This window comes from Megalobrama amblycephala, linkage group LG22 (assembly GCF_018812025.1).
Source record: "Megalobrama amblycephala isolate DHTTF-2021 linkage group LG22, ASM1881202v1, whole genome shotgun sequence".
Lineage (NCBI taxonomy): Eukaryota > Metazoa > Chordata > Actinopteri > Cypriniformes > Xenocyprididae > Megalobrama > Megalobrama amblycephala.
This window is the reverse complement of record NC_063065.1, coordinates 30435573-30456996: the sequence shown is the minus strand read 5'-3', so window position 1 is coordinate 30456996 and position 21424 is coordinate 30435573. Positions and strand designations below refer to the sequence as shown.

General features: G+C 37.6%; 1 protein-coding gene across 3 annotated transcripts in view; it reads right to left on the bottom strand.

The window, feature by feature from the left end:
* Positions 1-3650: 3650 nt before the first annotated feature.
* Positions 3651-21424, bottom strand: part of cdh19 (cadherin 19, type 2) — a 36151-nt gene continuing 18377 nt past the window's right edge. Inside the window, exons 6-13 of one of the 3 annotated variants that reach the window (XM_048174518.1) lie at positions 19771-19958; positions 19159-19412; positions 18044-18180; positions 11120-11241; positions 10657-10774; positions 9436-9687; positions 8250-8295; positions 4978-5109 (exon numbers count right to left, since the gene is read on the bottom strand). In XM_048174518.1, coding sequence (XP_048030475.1) covers positions 8276-8295; positions 9436-9687; positions 10657-10774; positions 11120-11241; positions 18044-18180; positions 19159-19412; positions 19771-19958 — 1091 coding nt within the window. In that variant the 3' untranslated portion in view covers positions 4978-5109; positions 8250-8275. Of the gene's footprint in view, positions 5110-8249; positions 8296-9435; positions 9688-10656; positions 10775-11119; positions 11242-18043; positions 18181-19158; positions 19413-19770; positions 19959-21424 lie in introns of all 3 variants that reach the window. The other 2 variants (XM_048174519.1, XM_048174517.1) reach the window with 2 other exon arrangements.

Below are 21424 nucleotides of genomic sequence, written 5' to 3'. Positions count from 1 at the left end.
TCCACCATGGTCGCTCACAGATCCTGACCTGCCATGGCCGCCCTCAGCTCCAGACCTGATATGGCCTTCTATGGCTCCTGACCCGCCATGGCTGCCCATGACCCCTGACCCGTCATGGATGCCCGAGACTCCTGACCCGCCGTGACAGCCCGAGGTCCTAGGACCACCCTGGAGACCTCCTCCGCACCCGTCTGCACTTCCTGCACCTGCCTGTAGGACTCCAAGGTGCCCTCCCCCCCTCCCCAGTTGTTACATCTGAGGCGCGTGGACGCGCCTACCGGGGAGGGGGAGGTAATGTTACTATCACGCCTTCCCGGACTACAGTTCCCAGCATCCTCCTGTTCTACACACCTGTCTGCACTTCCCTCATCAGTCTTCCCGCCATCTCCCCGGATTCCCAGCACCCGTTTGTCCTCGTCAGCACTCCCTTTAAGTTGGACTCAATCCCTGCGCTTCTTGTCTGTTATCATTGTTCGCATATGTGTGTTAAGCTGTCGTTCTGCTCCTTATCTGTAAATAAAGCCCGTATATTGTGGATTTCAATATTTTGCCTCATCTCTATAGCAGCACACGTAACAGTAACCCACTAGTAATGACTGAAGTATTACCTTCAGAAATCCTTCAGAAGGAATTACTAATTATTTGGATCAATATTCTAAAGTGAAAAACATATAACTCTCTAGTAACTACTGGAGTCATTGTAAACTTTTGAGGTTTTTGTAAAGTATTGAATAGTAATTACTCAAGAGTTACTACATAATTGTAAAGGAATTATTATTTGGATCAGTATTCTAAAGTGAAGATCATGGTAACCCACTAGTAATTACTTAAGTGTTACCAAATACATCAGAAGGAATTACTGTACAAAAATGTACAAAAACCTCAAAAGTTTACAATGACTGCACTAGTTACTAGAGAGTTATCATGTTTTTCACTTTAGAATACTGATCCAAATAATTAGTAATTCCTTCTGAAGGATTTGGTAATACTTCAGTCATTACTAGTGAGCTTCACTTTAGAATTAATTATACATTATGCATCATTCATGTTAATTATGAACCTGTATATAGTAGTTCTTAGTAGTTCTCTGGGAGGTATGAAAAAAAAACAGGAGTTACTGATTAGCTAATAGTGAACTACCACCTTCAACTGGGCACTATTACTTACTAATTCATTAATCAGAGTTGTTAGTTAATAGTAGTTACTAGAGTGTTAATAATGCATTACTCATTTGTTCCTGTGTAGTTATTCATTAATGAAGGATCAGTATTCTAAAGTGTTACCCAAACTGCTTTTAAGATTTATTTTAATTTGGAATGCTGGGTGTGATACACAGAGACAAATCAGCAAAACTAGTTCTCTGCTCGGTTGAAAGGAGTCCAGAAATGAACTGACTCCACTCCACTCATAGCTCACCATGCCAAGAGAGGGTCCATCATCATCATCATCATCATCATCATCCTTCTCATCATCAGTGTTGAGCTAACAGCATGCTTTGTATGTTATGTCTGATGTGTATCAATTTTTGAAGTGATTAAGAAATTGGATGCTGTAATTTTCAAGGAACATAATTTTAGGCATTCAATCTGTCAAAAGTGAGTTATGTTTTTTTTTTTTTTTTTACATTTGATGAGATATAATCTTTATTTAAAGAATAAAGTTCTTGTTTAGTAGTGGAAGATTACCAGGTGGATTATATTCTGCTCCATTTTTGTTCTCTGTATGCATTTATTACAAGAGTTAGGTAAGTTTTGATGTTAGTGTTCTGTAAGGGCATAAAATGTTGTTGTCACATGGACCTGATGTGGGTAACAACATGTTGTCAGTGTGTCCAGCTTGTTTTAAGTTAGCTAACACAAGAGTTAGTGACATTTGCACCGATAAGACAATCACCTGTAACCATGGAGACACTGGTGTACCTCAAGTCATCAGATTGGTTCGTGCAGCATAGTGGAGCCAAAACACAACTCGCATAATTACCACAACAAGGTTTCTCTGCAAGTTTTATGCTTCAACTACTACAAGGCCAATAGTTAGATTTAAGAGGGCTAATAGCGTAACTTTAAATAAAATCAAGTCTACTCATTCCTGGTAAAATAGCAGGTTTTTGAGATGAAAATTAAAAAAAATCCAAGATAAATCATGTCATATTCTTTTCCAAATTTAATGCAATAATGCCCTGGAGTCCGTGGAGGCACCAGCACAATCATTTGCATTTTTTTCCTGAGGAAAGAAATTAAAATATTCTGACAAGACCCCTGATATAGTCGATATAAGTATTTATTTTTCGTTCTTCGCTTATGTGTAAAAAGCCTAACAGCAGTTCAGAAAGTATCTGATCGCACAGGATATGTTTGTACCAGCTCTGCAATTCAGCATTCCGGTCACATCAGGTTTATTTATACAACACTTTATACCATAGATTGCTTTAAAAGAAGCAGATTTACAGTATTAAACATGAAAAATAACAGTGTCAGTGTCTCTTTTAGTTAAAATTACAATCATCAATTCTACATCAATTCTACATCAATTTCTATTATAAAGCTGATCTCCAGTGTGTTCATGTTTTTTTACGTACGGATGTCTGACCTCTGAACAGAGGTCTACTTACATATATATATATATATATATATATATATATATATATATATATACACACAGTACAGTCCAAAAGTTTGGAACCACTAAGATTTTTTATGTTTTTAAAAGAAGTTTCGTCTGCTCACCAAGGCTACATTTATTTAATTAAAAATACAGTAAAAAACAGTAATATTGTGAAATATTATTACAATTTAAAATAACTGTGTACTATTTAAATATATTTGACAAAGTAATTTATTCCTATGATGCAAAGCTGAATTTTCAGCATCGTTACTCCAGTCTTCAGTGTCACATGATCCTTCAGAAATCATTCTAATATGCTGATCTGCTGCTCAATAAACATTTATGATTATTTTCAATGTTGAAAACAGTTGTGTACTTCTTTTTTTTCAGGATTCCTTGATGAATAGAAAGTTCAAAAGAACAGCATTTATCTGAAATACAAAGCTTCTGTAGCATTATACACTACCGTTCAAAAGTTTGGGGTCAGTAAGAATTTTTATTTTTATTTTTTTGAAAAGAAATTAAAGAAATGAATACTTTTATTCAGCAAGGATGCATTAAATCAATCAAAAGTGGCAGTAAAGACATTTATAATGTTACAAAAGATTAGATTTCAGATAAACACTGTTCTTTTGAACTTTCTATTCATCAAATAATCCTGAAAAAAAATATTGTGCACAAATATTTTGTACAATTGTACACATTAAATGTTTCTTGAGCAGCAGATCAGCATATTAGAATGATTTCTGAAGGATCATGTGACACTGAAGACTGGAGTAATGATGCTGAAAATTCAGCTTTGATCACAGGAATAAATTACTTTGTGAAATATATTCAAATAGAAAACAGTTATTTTAAATTGTAATAATATTTCACAATATTACTGTTTTTTACTGTATTTTTAATTAAATAAATGTAGCCTTGGTGAGCAGATGAAACTTCTTTTAAAAACATTAAAAATCTTAGTGGTTCCAAACTTTTGGACTGTACTGTATATATATATATATATATATATATATATATATATATATATATATATATATATATATATATATATATATATGTAATTGTAAATGTCCCCATCACCTCGATAAACAAAGCTTCATCAGGTTCATCTAATTTTCATAATTTTTGGAAGAAGATATGCTGTGAGGAATAAGAATTTTCTTTGGAAGAAAAATGCGATCTGATGCAGCTTGATCCAGCAGAGTATAGATTTCTGTCTAGTAACTCATTTCTTACTTACATTAGTTAATGTATTATTTTTATATGAATGTAATAATTTTACTACTTTTCCCCAACTATATTGCCAGACTTAAATGTGTTAAATTGAGGGAAATATCAAAATATGAAACATATAGGCAGAAATAGGTAACTTTTTATTTAAATGTCAAATGAAATGGGGATGAAATTTTATGCTCTATGATATAACAAAAATTATATATATATCACAATATTAAAAATAATATTAATGTCTACACTGTAACATGAATGTTATAGTCAAGAATGTTTAGACCAGTGTTTAGTGTAAAATACTTTACACTAATATCTGCTCAGATTTAGATGTTTATATTGTGCTAAACAACATTAATTTAGTTTTTAAAACATAATATAATAACTTGGTTCATATACTGTGTGATAATTCATACAAAGCATATGTGCATGTATGATGCATGTCGTGGAACAACATTCCTGTCCGAAAATAATTAACTAAACTAATTAACTAAAAAACTATATTCATAAACTTAACCCTATCCACACCCATAGGTTATCCCTAAAATCAGAGGTAAATGATGTACACATGAGTATAGGTGGGATATAATACCATCATACCAATTTTATAGTCTCTGCAATATACATTCTCTGATGCCAAAAGAGTGTCAGAAGTAGTAATAGTAGAAGAAGAAGAACAGGGTTCAAGATCCTTCTTTGTTTTGAACCCCTAAATTTTCAGTTCAGTAACTCCAAGATAGAGTAGGTATGATCATAAAAGCCACAGTGAGAATCAATTTTTCTCATCAAGTCAGAATAAGATCTCGTCATCTGTTGCTCCCATCCATGGTGAGAGCCGCAAGAGATGAGGCCCCGCATCACGAGTTTGACTCAGGCAAGGGTCAAATGTGACAGACTCCAGTGAGCTCAGTGAGCCTGTGATTGACCCCGTCCCCTCAAAGGCATATGTGTGCAGACAGTCAAAGGGTGGGACATAAGGGTCTTCATCTGCCTCAGCCAGCCGATCAATAATAAACTGTTGAAAGACCCCATCTTCTGGTCCAATGAGGTGAGAGTGACGTAGAGACATGCGGATACTGGTGGTGACTTCTTCCCGACAGAGCTTGCGCTCTCGCAGACGCGGATGCCGAAGAGGAACTGTTTGGCTGGACTCTGGGACTGTAAAACTCAAGATTTTCTCAGAGAACTCCTCTGTTTCCAGCTCTTGTGTTGCCATTTTCTCCTGCTGTAATGTCTTGTATTTTCGCAGAGCTAGCATTAATGTGGACAGCACTGCAGGGCAAGCCAGAAAGAGAAATGGTTTTACTACACTTTTAAAATGAAGACTTTTTAAACTGGATATAATCAAGAAAATCTTACCAGGTTTAGGTCCAAGACTTAATTTAAAACATTAAAAACTGTATTAAAGCCACAATATACAAGATTTTTGGATTACAATTAGGGATGTCCTGAGCTGATCACAAGGATCTGGATCGGGATCATTTTTTAACTGATCGATTGATATTGAACTGATCGGATATCCTAAATCTGAACCTTTATATTACATCAGCTGTCATTCTCTGTGTCGAGCAGTAGGTGGCAGTACGCACCTTCAAGTGGGAACCAGAGACCGCCAATAAAAGGAAAAGAAGAAGCTCAAATGTGTGTGCGTGATGCACGAGAACCAATGCGGTCTTTTCTAACACGTTACACACGTTCAAGCTTCTATGTTTAGCATATTTGATTCACCCTTTTGTAAGGAATCACTCAAAAGTAATTTATTTGCTATTATTTTTAAATGCCATCAGACTATCTGAGACGTTATTGCCATAATCCTTTGCTGTGGGTTGTGTCTTGCTTCGGACTTGATTGACAGGCTGGCAATCTGACACTGCGAGAGTTGTGCTTTCTTTCCTTAAATCCACTTTTTTCCCTTTATGTTGCAATTATTCTGCTTATTGTACATATAAAAAACAATATCAGCAGTCTCATATTCATAATTGTGACCACCCAGCCATGTTTACATCTACCAATGTCTTTATACAGTGTGTGTAAATATACAGTCAGACGATGAATACAGTCAGTCACAGGCGATCCTGTTCTCTGCATCTCTGTTTGCTAACTGCCAAAACAGAAGAAGAGAAGATCTACATACCAACCCAAAACATGAATTCATATGGCACACAAGAGCTTGCTAGTAGCCTATATAAGGTGAGTTTCGATTAATTTTTGTGAGCTAAATTAAACACACACACATATATATATATATGTGTGTGTGTGTGTGTGTGTGTGTGTGTGTGTGTGCATGTGGGCCTATACATATTATTACTGTAGTAGTAGTTATATTGGAATCACTCCAAAGTGATAATGCCATTTTTTTCCCTCTTTCTCTCTTTTTTTTTTTTCACTGAGAAACTCTCTGTACATCCCTACACATTGGACTGATTTTAATAATTTGAATGTACTTGAAGTGTGCACTAAGCACTAAGAAAATACAAGTATGAGATCAGGACATGTATTGGCAGAAACTCAGTATTCAGTGACTTGGATCGGATCAGGGGCACAAAAATATAATATAATATATATCAGTTTAAATGCTTCAATTTGTTTTAATGTTATATTGTGTTAGTATAATATGAAAACAAACTGAAGCATTTAAACAGATCTAATAGCTAAATATTTTTTAAAAACGTGAACGTGAATTTTGTTGTAGTTATCGAAACATCCCTGAAACCCACACATGCAAATTTAGTTAAACTGACGTGTGTAACTTGAGGTATTTTGAGTTTGCGCACTACACTGGTGGGTGTGTGATTGTAATTGTCTCTGAGTTTTGTTACTTTTCTGTGCCCATCATCTGTTATTTTCACCACTTAATCAAGCCACTTTTATATAAAACATGATGAAGTTTTATTTTAATTTTTCTTTGCATTCAACGTTGCCTCTCGTATCGAGCTATTTGGTCCGCAAACCTTAAAGTATTCTGATAAGTCTGATTTGGCTGACTGCCGCTCACACACGCTCACATCATTTTCTTTCTATGAAACCTGTAATCCGCATGCTAACCCTAACTCTATAGCAACACTAACTATATAGCGGTTGACCAGAGCTCTGCAATTATTTCTCATTTAGATTACAATCAAATGGATTTCCCCACACATTTCACGTCCGTCCTTTGTGTGGCACGCATGCGGCTTAGGGGGAATATTGCTCCTGACTCAGATAAACTCTGTCTATGACCACACCTCAAGCCCCAGTTGGCCCTCTTTGGACCAAGGTAATCAGCGGGCCAAAAAATATTGGTCGTTGGCCCCAGAAGTGACAGTGGAAACACAGCTATTATTAAGCTATTGCTCCTAGGACCAGGTGGGACTCAAACCTTTTAGTGATACTATTTATCTAGATTAGGTATGCTGAAGATCACAAGGCTTCATTAGGTCTAGATTAACTCTATTTGAGGTCACATTCGGGCATACATTTTCACACCTTTGTTTCATGACTGGGTGTAAAACCAATATACTGGCACTGTCCAATAAATGCCTAAAATACCATGAATACCTTTGTTAAACCTGATAACTCTAGCGCATAACAGCACATTTTCAAAGAATTCGGTTACACTTTATTTTACAGTGCCATAGTTACATTGTAATTACTCAAATAAGTACTGAGTAATATTAATTAACTACATGTACTTACTATAGAGTTACAGTTAGGGTTAGGGTTTGGTTTAGGGTTAGTTACTTGTAATTATGCATAATTTACTCTTATTACTATAGTAAGTACATGTAGTAACGTGTAACTATGGCACTGTAAAATAAAGTGTTACCAAGAATTCTGCTGAAGAGATCTCTTGGTCTTCATTTCTGAGTTTCCTACAGACACTACAATTTTTAAGACACTAACATTTGGAACAAACTGCCCTCTGTATAGATTGAATACAGTTTTTTAATACAAATTTTGTTCCCTCCAATACAGGATCATTTGGGACATTTTGCAACCCTAGCTAGTAGTTCAGTTCATTGTACACTGCACATCTTTAAACATATGGTTGGTGTTTGCATGAGGATACTTTTGTATTTTTCAGCCAAATATAACAGCATGTAACTCGCAGTATTATTAAATGATGCACCACTAATCCAGAACACAAGTAATCAAAAATGTATAGTCAGCTGGTCATTATCACAAGATAAACTCAGACAGTGATCAGGATAATGGCTGTCTGACTTTGATGAGGAATGCTCATTATGTTACACACAATATTGCACATCTGCAAATTATATATGCAGTCTCATTTGCATACAGTATGTAATTAGCATCTTGACACTTGATCAAGCATCAGTGTTATTATATTAGTGTAAGGTCACACTGGTATATCAGTATATTGATTATGAAAGTTTATTAGATTGGCCTGTGTTCACTCCTGTCATACTTGCCTTCTTGAAGCTTGGAGAATATTCCCTCAATAACACAAGAGCTCTGCTAGAAAAGAGAGTCTTTTGATTCAGTACTACTGCAACCACATATCAGAGGTCTGCTACCTGACCCGAGCCCGGTGGGGGCAACATGAAACTTGCGGGTTTCATGTTGAGTTTGGGTCAATGTTTCATGAATATCTTCTGGTTTGTGTTGGGTTTGGATCTAATAAAAACTATATATATATATATATATATATATATATATATATATATATATATATATATATATATATATATATATATATATAGTTATAGCGTGCGCCCCCACACTCTTTCGGTCACAACACAGCAGAAGGCACTCAAACCATAACTATAAGTGCGATAAGGTAAACCATTATTGTTACAGTGACAAATGATGTAGGAAAAGCAAAAAATTCTACTGAATAATAGAAAAAAAATATTCATCAGTCACTCCTCTGGTGTTTGATGGATAACAGGTGAGCCGGGGGATAGCATAGCACAAAATTATAGGCTACATATGTCTCTAAAATTACTATGCAATAATCTGTGTGAAGTGAACTGAGCACAGCGGAAATGAAATAGCATCAAATAATCAAATAGCTGCGCTTCTCTCATCTCTCGTTGTCAAAAGTAGGCTGCTATCAATTGAAACAATACATCATACACATTTTCTACTATTTGATGTGCATTTAAATGTTTAAAACATTGTACAGTATGATAAATTAATGAATGCAAACTATTTGAATGAAATGAAGCGCGATAGCATGTCAACATTGCCGTTTCTGTGCGTCTCTTTGAATCATTCACATTTTCTACCACTTGATGTGTCTATTTAAATGTTCTAACCCTTGTAGCCTACGATATGGTCTTGACATTTCAACCAATAAATAGCTCAGAAGTGTTAGTGTTAGGTAAAGTGTAGGTCATACAAAGCAGTGGCGTAAACTGTAATAGAACTGGTCGGGTTCGGGTCAAGTCAGGTCAAACGATCTTGGGTACGGGCCAGGTACGGGCCGGGTCCGGGCTTCAGTTTAAAGCCCATGCAGACCTCTACCACATATGTATCTCTCAATTCAACAGAAATTAAGAAATCTATCCAGGGCTACATATGTACTATTTTAAAAAGAGCCCCTTTGAATCAGATGTTCTTAATTACATAGTGCCACCTCTCATTTTGCCTCACCTGCAAGTGTGATGAGACAAACAGACAGGCCAAGTAAAATCTGCATGCTGATGTCCAGAGAGAGAGCCTGGGCTTCAACACCGTCTGATGGACAGTGACCGGTAGGCTGGCACGTACACACCCTGATGGTGAGCGTGGTGGTGCTGGACAGAATGGGAGAACCGCTGTCTCTGATCACCACCGGAAGATGATAGTGTGTGTGATCATGTTGGGTGAAGGTGCTCCTTCGTGCCAAAATGCTAGCTGTGTTATCTGCAACAGTTTCAGATTATGATACAATCATATAAACACAGTACATTATACAAAAAAGCATTACATTCAGCAGATTTGTGGCATGCAGTGCTGTTCTGAAATGAGGAGGCAAAGTCCTCAATGTTTTATAATGCTTTATTTTAATCCAAAGTAAATTAATTTTACTGTTGCACTTATTGTTGACAAATTTTCCAAGTCAAATAAAAATTACTTACAGAAAAATTAAATTACTTTTTCTTTTTTTTTTTTTTAATTATAGTTAGTATTTTTAAGCATTTTTAAATGTAATAATTATATATTTTTATTTTATTTTATTTGTATATTCATGTATATTTTATTTGTGTGTAACGGATGTTCAGCTCTTACACACAAGAGCACTTATTTTCAAATCTAGTGTCATCAGTGCTCGGTGAACACTGGTCACAGACACAGAGATGTAAGTTCAATTTCACCAACCTGATTGCTCACTAAAAAAAACCCTGCAGTGTGTAAGTGAAGCTGCAGCGTCACTGCAACTACAGGCTCATGTCACACTGACAGTGTTTATACTGCATAACAGAACTGCAATTACATACAAATAATAATAATAATAACAATAAAGTGATTTCTAAGTTACTACATTACGTTTTTCATCTTAAATAACAGTCATAAGCGAAATGATTATGGGTAAATCCAAACAGTATCCAAACAGACTGTAGCTATATACTGCTGAAATCGTCTAGATTCTGTCAGATATAATAAGCAGAAAGTGCTGTTTGTATGCCTGTGCCTAGCAAACACATTTTCTGCTGAGTTCAGCATGAAAGTGTTCTTGAAACTTGGTGTTTAGCACTGTACTGATCACATATGCTGTGTAAATACTCTCCTCCTAATATAAGCAACAAAATGCACCACTTACTGTTTGTGGTGCAGGTGTAAGATATGTGAAACTGGCCATTGTAAACTTAGAAAGCTCATGTTGTGATATACCTTGGTTGTCTCTGATGGTGAAGTTGGGGTTGATGTGTTTGTCTGGGATCATGGAGAAATAGAAATGATGGCCGTCTACAGGATCATCTGCATCAGTGGCACTGATCAACTCAATTAGCTTCAAGTAAGACATACAGAGAGCATATGATCTATGCTTGTACATGGATTTATCAACAGTTCAAACCCAACCAGTTAGATTCTTGACAACAGGACATACTTTGACTATTGTGTATGTATATATCTGGGGATTGTTGAAATGTTGCTTTTATATACAAATTCATCTAGTTAGATACATAATATGGACTTAACAATATAGTGTAAATATATTTGTTTTGTATGTTTTGAATACAAAATGTATTGTAACTAAACAGAGTGAGCAAGTAATTTTCATAAGAGACAGAAAAAGCTCTATAATGTCATGACCGATTATGAAAATGATTTAAACTTTGCATTTGTGTGTTACCTCTCCTGCCTGTGTGTCCTCACATACATAAGGCTGATAGTCTTGTGACAGGGTAGGCACATTGTCATTGACGTCCAGGACTGTGATGAGTAAAGACACAGAGGAGGACAGCTGTTCATCTCCTGAAAGATGCAGTAACACATACATAACATTACTGTCTGTTGCCCATTAATTACTCAATTTTGTTCATTTTCATTGTGTTTAAGTAACTATTAAATATCTATGATGAAAAAAAGACACTGTACTCTGAAATGAGTGATATTGTACCCTTTCTCCTTCCTTGAATCGTATGAGGCAATTCATTAGAGAGAGAATGGCTTCTTGCTAAAGACCAGTGGTTCCCAATCTGGGGGTCACTAAAGATTTACGAGGGGTTGTCAAGCTCACTCTAGTTTGAGGGTTGCAAGAATTTTTAAAAATTAATTAATTCATTAATTAATTGCTGCAGAGGGGGCTTGCGGGTCTGAGGAGGTCGGGCTGCACAAAAGAGCAGAGTCTGCCAGTGGCTGTCCAAGGCCGTGGTGTTGGAGCTATGGACGTGGGATAGAAGCTCGCTGCCTGGGTCAAGGGGAGGCGACTGTCATCCATGAGCATGAGTCCATGAGTGTTCCAGTACATCCACAACCACAGGACCGGGATTTGCAGATTCCCGACATGGCGACCAACGCTCCACTTCAGCTTGACCAGGTTCAGTGGTGTTTTCTTTACCTTGTGGAAGGCAAAGGCACCCCTGTCCTGCATGCTGAAATTGCAGTCCTATTGGTGAAGGTAGTAATAGCCCTCCAGCCGAGATGAAGAAGAGTCTCTACAGCCCTTACTTCATCATACCAAATAAAGGTGGTGGGCTGCATCCAATCTTAGATCTGTGACTTTTGAACCGGGCCCTACACAAGCTCCTTTTCAAGATGTTAACAGAAAAGCACATTCTGACATGCATTCGGCAACAGGATTGGTTCAGTGCACTCAGACATGAAGGATGTGTACTTCCATGTCTCGATTTTGCCTTTTTCAGTTCACTTTTGAGGGTCATGCATACCAGTACAAGGTCCCCCCTTTCCTCCTTTTTGGCCTGTTCCTTTCACCTCACATCTTTATGAAAGTTTCATGTAGCTCACAGCTTCATGTAGCTTTCCTGTAGCTCAGTGGTTAGAGCATGGCACTAACAATGCCAAGGTCATGGGTTCGATCCCAGGGATTGCACATACTAAGATACAAATGTATAGTATAATGCAATGTAAGTCACTTTGGATAAAAGCGTCTGCCAAATGCATAAATAAATAAATAAATAAATAAAAAATTTCAGTCGATGCTGAACTCCCTGAAGACATTCAAGGTAAAAACAGCAGTTACACTGAAACAGTTTCAGAGGCTCTTGGGGCATATGGCATCATATGGTGCATATGGCATCAGATGATGCATATGAGACCACTTTAGCATTGGCTACAGTCTCAAGTCCCGAGATGGGCATGGCGCAGCCGCACACATCACAATGATCTGTCATCACTTATTCAGACCTGGGGTTTCCCTAGAACAAGTGTCCAGACATGCTATGGTCACATAAGATTGACTGGCTGGGGTTTTGTGTGCAATGAGCATGCAGGATCAGGCTCCAGTGACACATCAACTGCCTCAAATTGCTAGCAATATTGCTGATTCTGCGGAGGTTTCAACTGTTGATCCAGGGCAAGCATGTGTTGGTCCAGATGGACAACATGTTGGCAGTCAAATCAGTTTATGCTCATGACGCATGTCACAACTTTCCCACCATCTCCTCCTCAGGAGTCAGCCATGTTATTGTGGCCCATTCACATCACAGGTGAACTCAATCGCACACTGGACACACTCTTGCAATGAGTAATGCTTCAGGTGGAGTGGAGGTCAGTTCAGCTGATCTGGAGTCTATTCTGCAAAGCGCAGGTAGACCTGTTTGCTTTCCAGGAATCCTCCCATTGCCTGGTATTTCCTGACTAAGGCCCCCCTCAGCACAGACTGGCACACAGCTGGCCCTGGGGCCTTTGCAAGTATGCATTTTCCCCCACTGATCCTGATTGCACAAACATTGTACAAGGTCAGGGAGGACGAAGAAAAAGTCTTGATGGTTGCTCTGTATTGGCCCAACCGGACTTGGTTCAGAGCTCATGCACCTCACGACAGCCCCTTCCTGGTGAATTCCCCTGAGGAGGAAATTCTTTCTCAGGCATAGGGCAAAATTTGGCACTCAAACCCAGACTTCTGGAACCTCCATGTCTAGCCCCTGGGCGGGATAAGGAAGACTTGAGTAGTTATCACCAGCGGTGATAGATACCATCACTCTGGCTAGAGCCCCCTCTATGAGGCGGGCCTATGCTTTGAAGTGGAGTTTGTTTGTTAACTGGTGTGCTTCCCTAGGGGACGACCCACAGAGTCAGGTCAGTGCTTTCCCTTCTGCAGGAGAGGTTGGAGGGCCTGCTTTCCCCTTTCACCTTGAAAGTGTATGTGGCTGCTATAGCAGCACATCACAACGCAGTGGATGGTAAGTCTTTAGGGAAGCATGACCTGATAATCAGGTACCTCAGAGGCACCAGGAGGTTAAATTCTCCTAGACCATGCCTTATTCCCTCGTGGGATCTCTCTGTAGTCTTGCTGGGCCAACAGGGATCTCCTTTTGAGGCCTTGGAGTCAGTAGAGTTAAGTGCACTCTATTTGAAGATGGATTTACTGACGACACTCACTTCCATCAAGAAGGTTCCAAACGCAGTTCATTGAAAATGGTAATCCACAATTGAGGTAAAAAAAACAACAAAAAAACAGGCAAAGGGTCAAAATAAACAAGAAGACAGTCCAAACAGACAACAAGGCAGAATCAAACAGGCAGACAGGGAAATCCAAAAGACAGGCAATAATCCAAGAACCCAAAGACAAAAAAACAGGGAAATGCTGAGAATTGCAAAGTTACATGTACAATACTTTGCCGGGAATGGATGAGTGAACCAGGCTTATATAACAAGGCTGATGAGATAAACAAGGTAATGAGATAATGAGATAACAAGGGGGTGTGGTCCAATGAGTGTCCATGGTAACTAACAAGGGGAACAGCAGCAGGGAAACATGAGGTGAACACACAGTAATGGAGACACAGGCAACACAGACAGGGATCATGACAAAGTGTCTAATTTTAAATAAAGTACTATAAGTCATATCGAAAACAATTATTCTGTTTATCTAATCCATATGACACCAACAAGAAATAGAGTTTTCCTTGTCTCTGCTCATTATGAGTAATGTGGCCACACCCACATTCAGCATGGGCTATTCATATTGAAATCGTCCATGTGAGGCAAGCAAACCTGTAAATTCTCCCATCACCTCAAAAAACAAAGCATCAAACTTCATCAGGGTCATCTGTTTTTTATCGAATTTGGAAGAAGACGTGGCATGAGTAATAAGCCTTGAATTTACATCAGAAGAAGAATGCGATGCTATGCTACATGTGGCTTGATCCAGTGGAGGATCTCATTTCTACAAGTTGGTTGAGTACACGCAGCATTTTGATTGGTTGACTCCACGCAGCATTTTATTTCAACACCTCAGACCACAGAGAGTTAAGGTAGGATGTGGTCTCCATAGTCTTCTTTCTCCTATCTAGGAGAACGAGCGCTTCCCCAGTGCTAAATGTGGTCTGCACAGCTGTGGTCAAAAGACCAACTGAAGCAACCTATTCCTATGAGAAGTACTCTCCTCTCTGTCCCTGCGTGGTACGAGGGAATACACAACTTATGTAGGGTGTCAGGTAGGTTATGATGTTGCGAGTGCACTTGTTACTTTGTGCACAGGGAAGGCTATGCAAAAACATAGTAAAACAGTTCAGCTGTTTTGGCATTTTCCCCAGGGGACCCCTACTGTCAGTTATTCGACACTATGTCACAGTGACTGACATATAGGGAACATCTCAATTACTGTTATAACCTCTGTACACTTCTGCCACAATGCTGAACTGACCACTCAAATGACCGGGACCCTGTTCTGGCTCCTAAACACAAACCTGAATGAGTGATGCACGCTGACTCCCTTTCATATCTGGTGGTGTAATGCCACTACTATGCACTAGGGAGCTCTTGGAAGCATTCTCCCTTGTATATAGCCAGGTATGAGGGGAGAAGTAGTTAAGGGGAAGCATAATCTGCGTCTTAATGTACATACTATTCATCCAAAATAGTATGTTATATTAGTGATATTCTGTACTATTCAGGGCAGATAATATGCACATTGGGATGCAAGGATGGTTTTTCTCTTGTGGGAAACTTTGGTTTTAAGCTCAATAAAGTGTTTGTTGTTGTTGTTGTTATTGTTGTTGTTGTTGTTGTTTTGTCTGGTTTGTTATGTCAATTGTGGTTATTTCATGGGTTCGCTGTATTTTGTCTTTCATGTTTTATGGCTGTTGTTTATTTTGTAAGTGGCAAGCTAATGCTAGTTTATATGTTTTGTTTGTAGAAGGACTTTACTGTATATATCATTCTTCATTTCTTCATCGTTGTGATTCTATGCTGCTGTTTTAACTGGAACAACAGAGTTCTGTAATCTAAGGACAGTGATATCAAGATCTGACTTCATCGTTTTGGTATTTGGATTCTATTTGGATTACCTGTTTCACTGCATGACAAATTTTGCCTCAAATGATACAACTGACTCTAAACTACAAATCATTGTGATTATTCTATGTACAACAGAACAATGGTCAGCTAATTTTTTTTTTTTTGTTTGTTTTTTCCAACTTCATTGCCAAACAGCAGTGACAGTATTGCATTTGTGTGACTTCTTGTGTATTATGTTATTGTGATTTCAATATTTACTGGATTTTGTTTGTAAATATACAGTCCCCTCCAAAAGTATTGGAACAGTGAGGACTATTCCTTTATTTTTTCTGTAGACTGAAAACATTTGGGTTTGACATCAAACAATTTATATGAGACAAAAGATCAACATTTCAGCTTTTATTTCCAGGTATTTACATCTGGATCTGATACACAACTTAGAAGATATAACCTTTTGTTTGAACCCACCCATTTCTCATGTGACCAAAAGTATTGGAACATGTGACTGACAGGTGTGTTTTGTTGCCCTGGTGTGTCCTATTACATTGATTATTCAAACAATAAATAGCACTAAATGTCTGCACTCAGTTTCAGATTTGGGTTTTGCCTGTGCAGACTGCATTTATAGTTAGACGTGTAACCAACATGAAAACCAGAGAGCTGTCTATGGGTGAAAAACAAGCAATTGTGAAGCTGAGAGAAGATGGAAAATCAATCAGAGCCATTGCACAAACATTGACCATAGCAAGTACAACCATTTGGAATGTCCTGAAGAAGAAAGAAACCACTGGTGTACTAAGTAACAGACCTCGAATGGGTAGACCAAGAAAAACATCAGCTGTTGACGACAGAAACATTGTGAGAGCTGTAAAGAAAGACCCTAAAACAACTGTTAGTGACATCAGCAACAACCTCAAGAGGGCAGGAGTGAAGGTATCACAGTCTACTGTCTGCAGAAGACTTCATGAACAAAAGTACAGAGGCTACACCAGAAGATGCAAACCTCTCATTAGCAAGAAGAATAAGAAGGCCAGGCTGGAATTTGCCAAAAACTACAGAGACAAGCCTCAAACATTCTGGGGCAAAGTTTTATGGACTGATGAGACAAAGATTAACCTCTACCAAAGTGATGGAAAGGCTAAAGTTTGGAGAAAAAAAGGATCTGCTCATGACCCCAAACATACAAGCTCATCTGTGAAACACGGTGGAGGTAATGTCATGGCTTGGGCTTGCATGGCTTCTTCTGGGACGGGCTTATTGATCTTCATTGATGATGTAACACATGATGGCAGCAGCAAAATGAACTCTGAAGTGTACAGAAACATTTTGTCTGCCAATTTACAGAAAAATGCAACCAAACTGATTGGGAGATCCTTCATCATGCAGCAAGATAATGACCCAAAACACAGTGCCAAAGCAACAAAGGAGTTCATCAGGGGCAAAAAGTGGAAGGTTTTAGACTGGCCAAGTCAATCTCCAGACTTAAACCCTATAGAGCATGCATTTTACCTGCTAAAAAAGAGACTGAAGGGAGTAACCCCCCAAAACAAACAACAACTGAAAGAGGCTGCAGTGGAAGCCTGGAAAAGCATTACAAAAGAAGAATGCAAAAGTTTGGTGATGTCAATGGGTCATAGGCTTGATGCAGTTATTGCAAGCAAAGGATTTTCAACTAAATATGAAGTCTTATTCACTTTAATCTATTTTAAGTTAATCTGTTCCAATACTTTTGGTCACATGAGAAATGGGTGGGTTCAAACAAAAGGTTATATCTTCTAAGTTGTGTATCAGATCCAGATGTAAATACCTGGAAATAAAAGCTGAAATGTTGATCTTTTGTCTCATATAAATTGTTTGATGTCAAACCCAAATGTTTTCAGTCTACAGAAAAAATAAAGGAATAGTCCTCACTGTTCCAATACTTTTGGAGGGGACTGTATATTTTTGTCTTTTTATATAAATATTAAAATAATAATAATAAAAAATATATTTCTATATGGGGTTATATTTGAATTGTCTATATGTTCTTTTTAACTGCAAGTTTGGTCAGTGGGTCCCTCCCTTAAATTTATCTTGTAGCTTGCCTCACTAGTTTGTTCTTAGGGAGATGGTTATAAAAGTGAATGTGAATGAAAAAATTCAGCTTTGATCACAGGAATACATTTCAAAATAATACAATTAAAAACAGTTTCTTTAAACTTTAATAATGTTTTACAGTATTACTGTTTTTACTGTATTTACTGTATTCCCAAATACAGTATCCCAAAATTAGAAACATAGAAGCATTTTCACAAGTAATCTCAGATGTTTTGTGTTAGTGGTTGATACATGTTAGAGACAAGAAACTGCTCACTGATCTCTCTGGCGATGATGGTCAAGTTGTACCAGGCTGTGGTTTCTCGATCCAAACGGTTGGCCACATACACTGTCCCATTACTAGCATCAATTCTGAACATCTGTTGTGTGTCACTGCTCTTTGAAATGCTGTATCTGTTCAAAGAAAACAATTGTTATTTGGGGCAATTTTTCTCAAACACTTCTATTGTTTGTTACCACATTCATATTTTTAAACAATCATGAACTGCCAAGCATGTTGACTATATAGCAAACATAATGTATTCTGTTCTGTACATTCAGAATCTTTCAGTCTGTTTCTCAAGATTGCTCCAAATTTACAGGGAATTCTCCTCTGGTCTAACAGTATTAAGCACGATGTGATTGAAAAATGTAAGCCACATAATAAGTCAATGTTTTGTAAATTTATGGTATTGGAATTTAAAGCAACTCCCTCTTCCAGGAGACTGGCATGGGTTGCAATGGTCCTAGATAAGATCATAAGATCAATTCTGTTCCACGCCTGGGTGTACAAAACATCATGTATGCCTGCCTCAATTGGAGTTGATGACTGCAGTGTGAAACAGCATATTCCCAATAAAGAATCCTGCTGAAGAGATACTCAAGTCTCCAGGGGCCTCATGAATAAAACTTTCCATAGATTTCATTCTAAAAGTGTGCATATGCAGAAAAGCCAGATTTTGCGTACACACACAAGTTTTCAGATTTATAAAACCATGCGTACACCAGAACCAGTGCAAAATTCCCTTTATAAAACCAAGTTAGCGGAAGATTGTGCGTACATGCATCTCCACCCCATCTCCTCCCCAAAATAACCATATATGAAGCTTACAATGTTTTACACTGTGTTTAATGGTACAAGACATAAGGAAAATATGACTATAAATGCTGTCACATTACATTGCCATTGTCAATTCAGCTGGGCCACCTCCAGGCCCCGGCCACGTTTAGATGGAAACGAGGCTTAAGCAATGTTTTGAAAGTACCATAGAGTTAGTTTTTCACCTCAAGGCATAAAACCTAAAAGATGTAATGTCATTCTCATCTGACATTTAGGGGTTAGTATAGGCCCAAAGGAGAAATGAAAAAAGGGAAAATAAAAATGGAAATTACCTTATGGGGTTGTTGGCTGTGTCTGTGTCTCTAGCATAGATTGTACCAACTTGAGTGCTGATTTGGGCACTTTCTAGCACTTTCCAGCTATAAGATGTTTCGGAAAAGATGGGTGGTTCGTCCACATTTGTCACAGTAATTTTGAGTGTTGTCCTGTCATGAAACTCATATTCACTCAGAAAACGTGTGTCTATGTTTTCATTGAAGGCCTCTACAGCAATGACAAACCGCCTCTTGCTTTCATAATCCAATGGCTACAGAGATGAGAAAACACTTATAAAAGACAGAAAACACATAAAACATCTCCCATGGAGGTTTTAAGTTTTGCATATCTAAAAGTACTGCCTAAATATGATTGTGCTAAGTATAAATAAATATATGGACTGTATAATATAAAAGTTCTTAATTAAAAATTGATAATATCAAAACATTTTAATCATAAATGAAAACATTATTCAATAAAATGTAATATAAATATGTCTTGAACGTTTGATGCTTGAATCTGAGAACATCATGTCCAACATTTGTAAACAACTGTCATGGAAATTCAGAAAAAAAAAAAAGATTGATAGATAGTTAATGATTACATAAAACTGTATTGTACTATAAGACCTGAGCCAGTATGACAATCCCCTCTTGAGTGTCAGGGTCCGTCTGGATTGTGAAGGTGCTGCTCTCCTCAAGATCCTCTAAGCTGTAGTTCATTTTAGCGTTCAGACCAACATCACTGTCATCTGCCATTATTCTTCCCACTGTGGTGCCCACTGGGGCTGACTCTGATATAGCAAATGTGTACAAATCTGGACATAAAGAGGAAAATGATAGAAAAATGTCAATGTCCATGTGCTTTGGCAACAGAAACACAAAAACTACATAATGTAATAAATCACTGAATGCTGATAATAATTTAACCACACACCCATGTGTTTTTTTTTTTTCTGCCATGGCCCAAATTTTCCATGGATTTCTATTATTTTTATTGTGTGCTAATGATATTTTCTGTCCTCTAACCCTTCCACCAACCTAAAGCTCTTAGAAACATTTCCCATTACCGCATTATAAGATGTTATTTGATGTTATTTATTAAGTTTTCTATGTGAACAACATTGGCTGCTCTACAAAGAAAGTGTAAGTTGAGTCTCTTTTATTGCTTCGTACTGTGCAACAAAGATTAAATCAAAGATTTGATCCAGAAACTTGTCAAAGATGTTGAACCATAATCCAAAATGAACCCAAATCTCCTGTATATGTTCATAACTTTAGTTTGGTAAGGATTTTCTTTGGGAAACTGCAGTAGCAGGCAGCTTTGGACAGGCTACAATAGTGGGATACTATTAGTACTGATGTAACAAGAGCCACAGGAGAAGCAACAGTGGTCTCTGGGAATCCAGGTGGTTTGACAAGAAACTTGGAGATTAACACAACTGGCTTGAGGAAGACAGCAACAAGCTATATAATTCTGAGTCTGTATAAGGTGCAAGCATCTCTGGAACAACACAATTCGGAACCTTTTCTTCCTTTTTTCATCCCAAACCTCTTAGATTGGAGTGGGCAGAAGAGGGTGCAGATGGATTTGATTCTGATTATGATCAGTCATTCACAGCATTCAGCAGTCTGATACTGACCGTTGTCCATTGCAATGGTATACTGTATAATACACCGCTCAACTGAAACTTTCATGTACCTTGTTTCACACTGCAGGCCCACTCTCTCGTTTCATACATATGCAACTGATGTCATCTTGCATCTCAGTTATTTATTGGACTGATAATGAAACTGGAGGATTTTGGTATTACTGTTACTGTCATATTGTTGTAACATTGTTCATCTTGTTCATTTGTCTAGGCTAAAACGGACTGACTATATATACTGTGTGCATAATTATTATGCAAGTTGTTTTTCTGATCTTTTTTTTTTTTTTCCAGGCACATTTGACCAATTCCAAACCATATCAATCTTAAGAACTACTATTAATGTTGTATTTAATCATTTATAATTGTTCAGTAAGGCCGGAAATGAAAAAGTGTCTTCTATTGAACGTGCATAATTATTAGGCAGGTTTTCTTTTACAGGTAAAATGAGCCAAAAAAAGAGATTTAATTTAGGCTGAAAAGTCAACAATATTAAATGCTCATGTGAAGGATGCAATACTAATGCAAATTTTAACACTTGTAATGCACAAGTTTTATTTTTCATTATTCTTTTCATTTTGCACTTGTATAACACAAGGTGTTTTTCAGTTTTTGTAGCTGATTGTGACCAAATA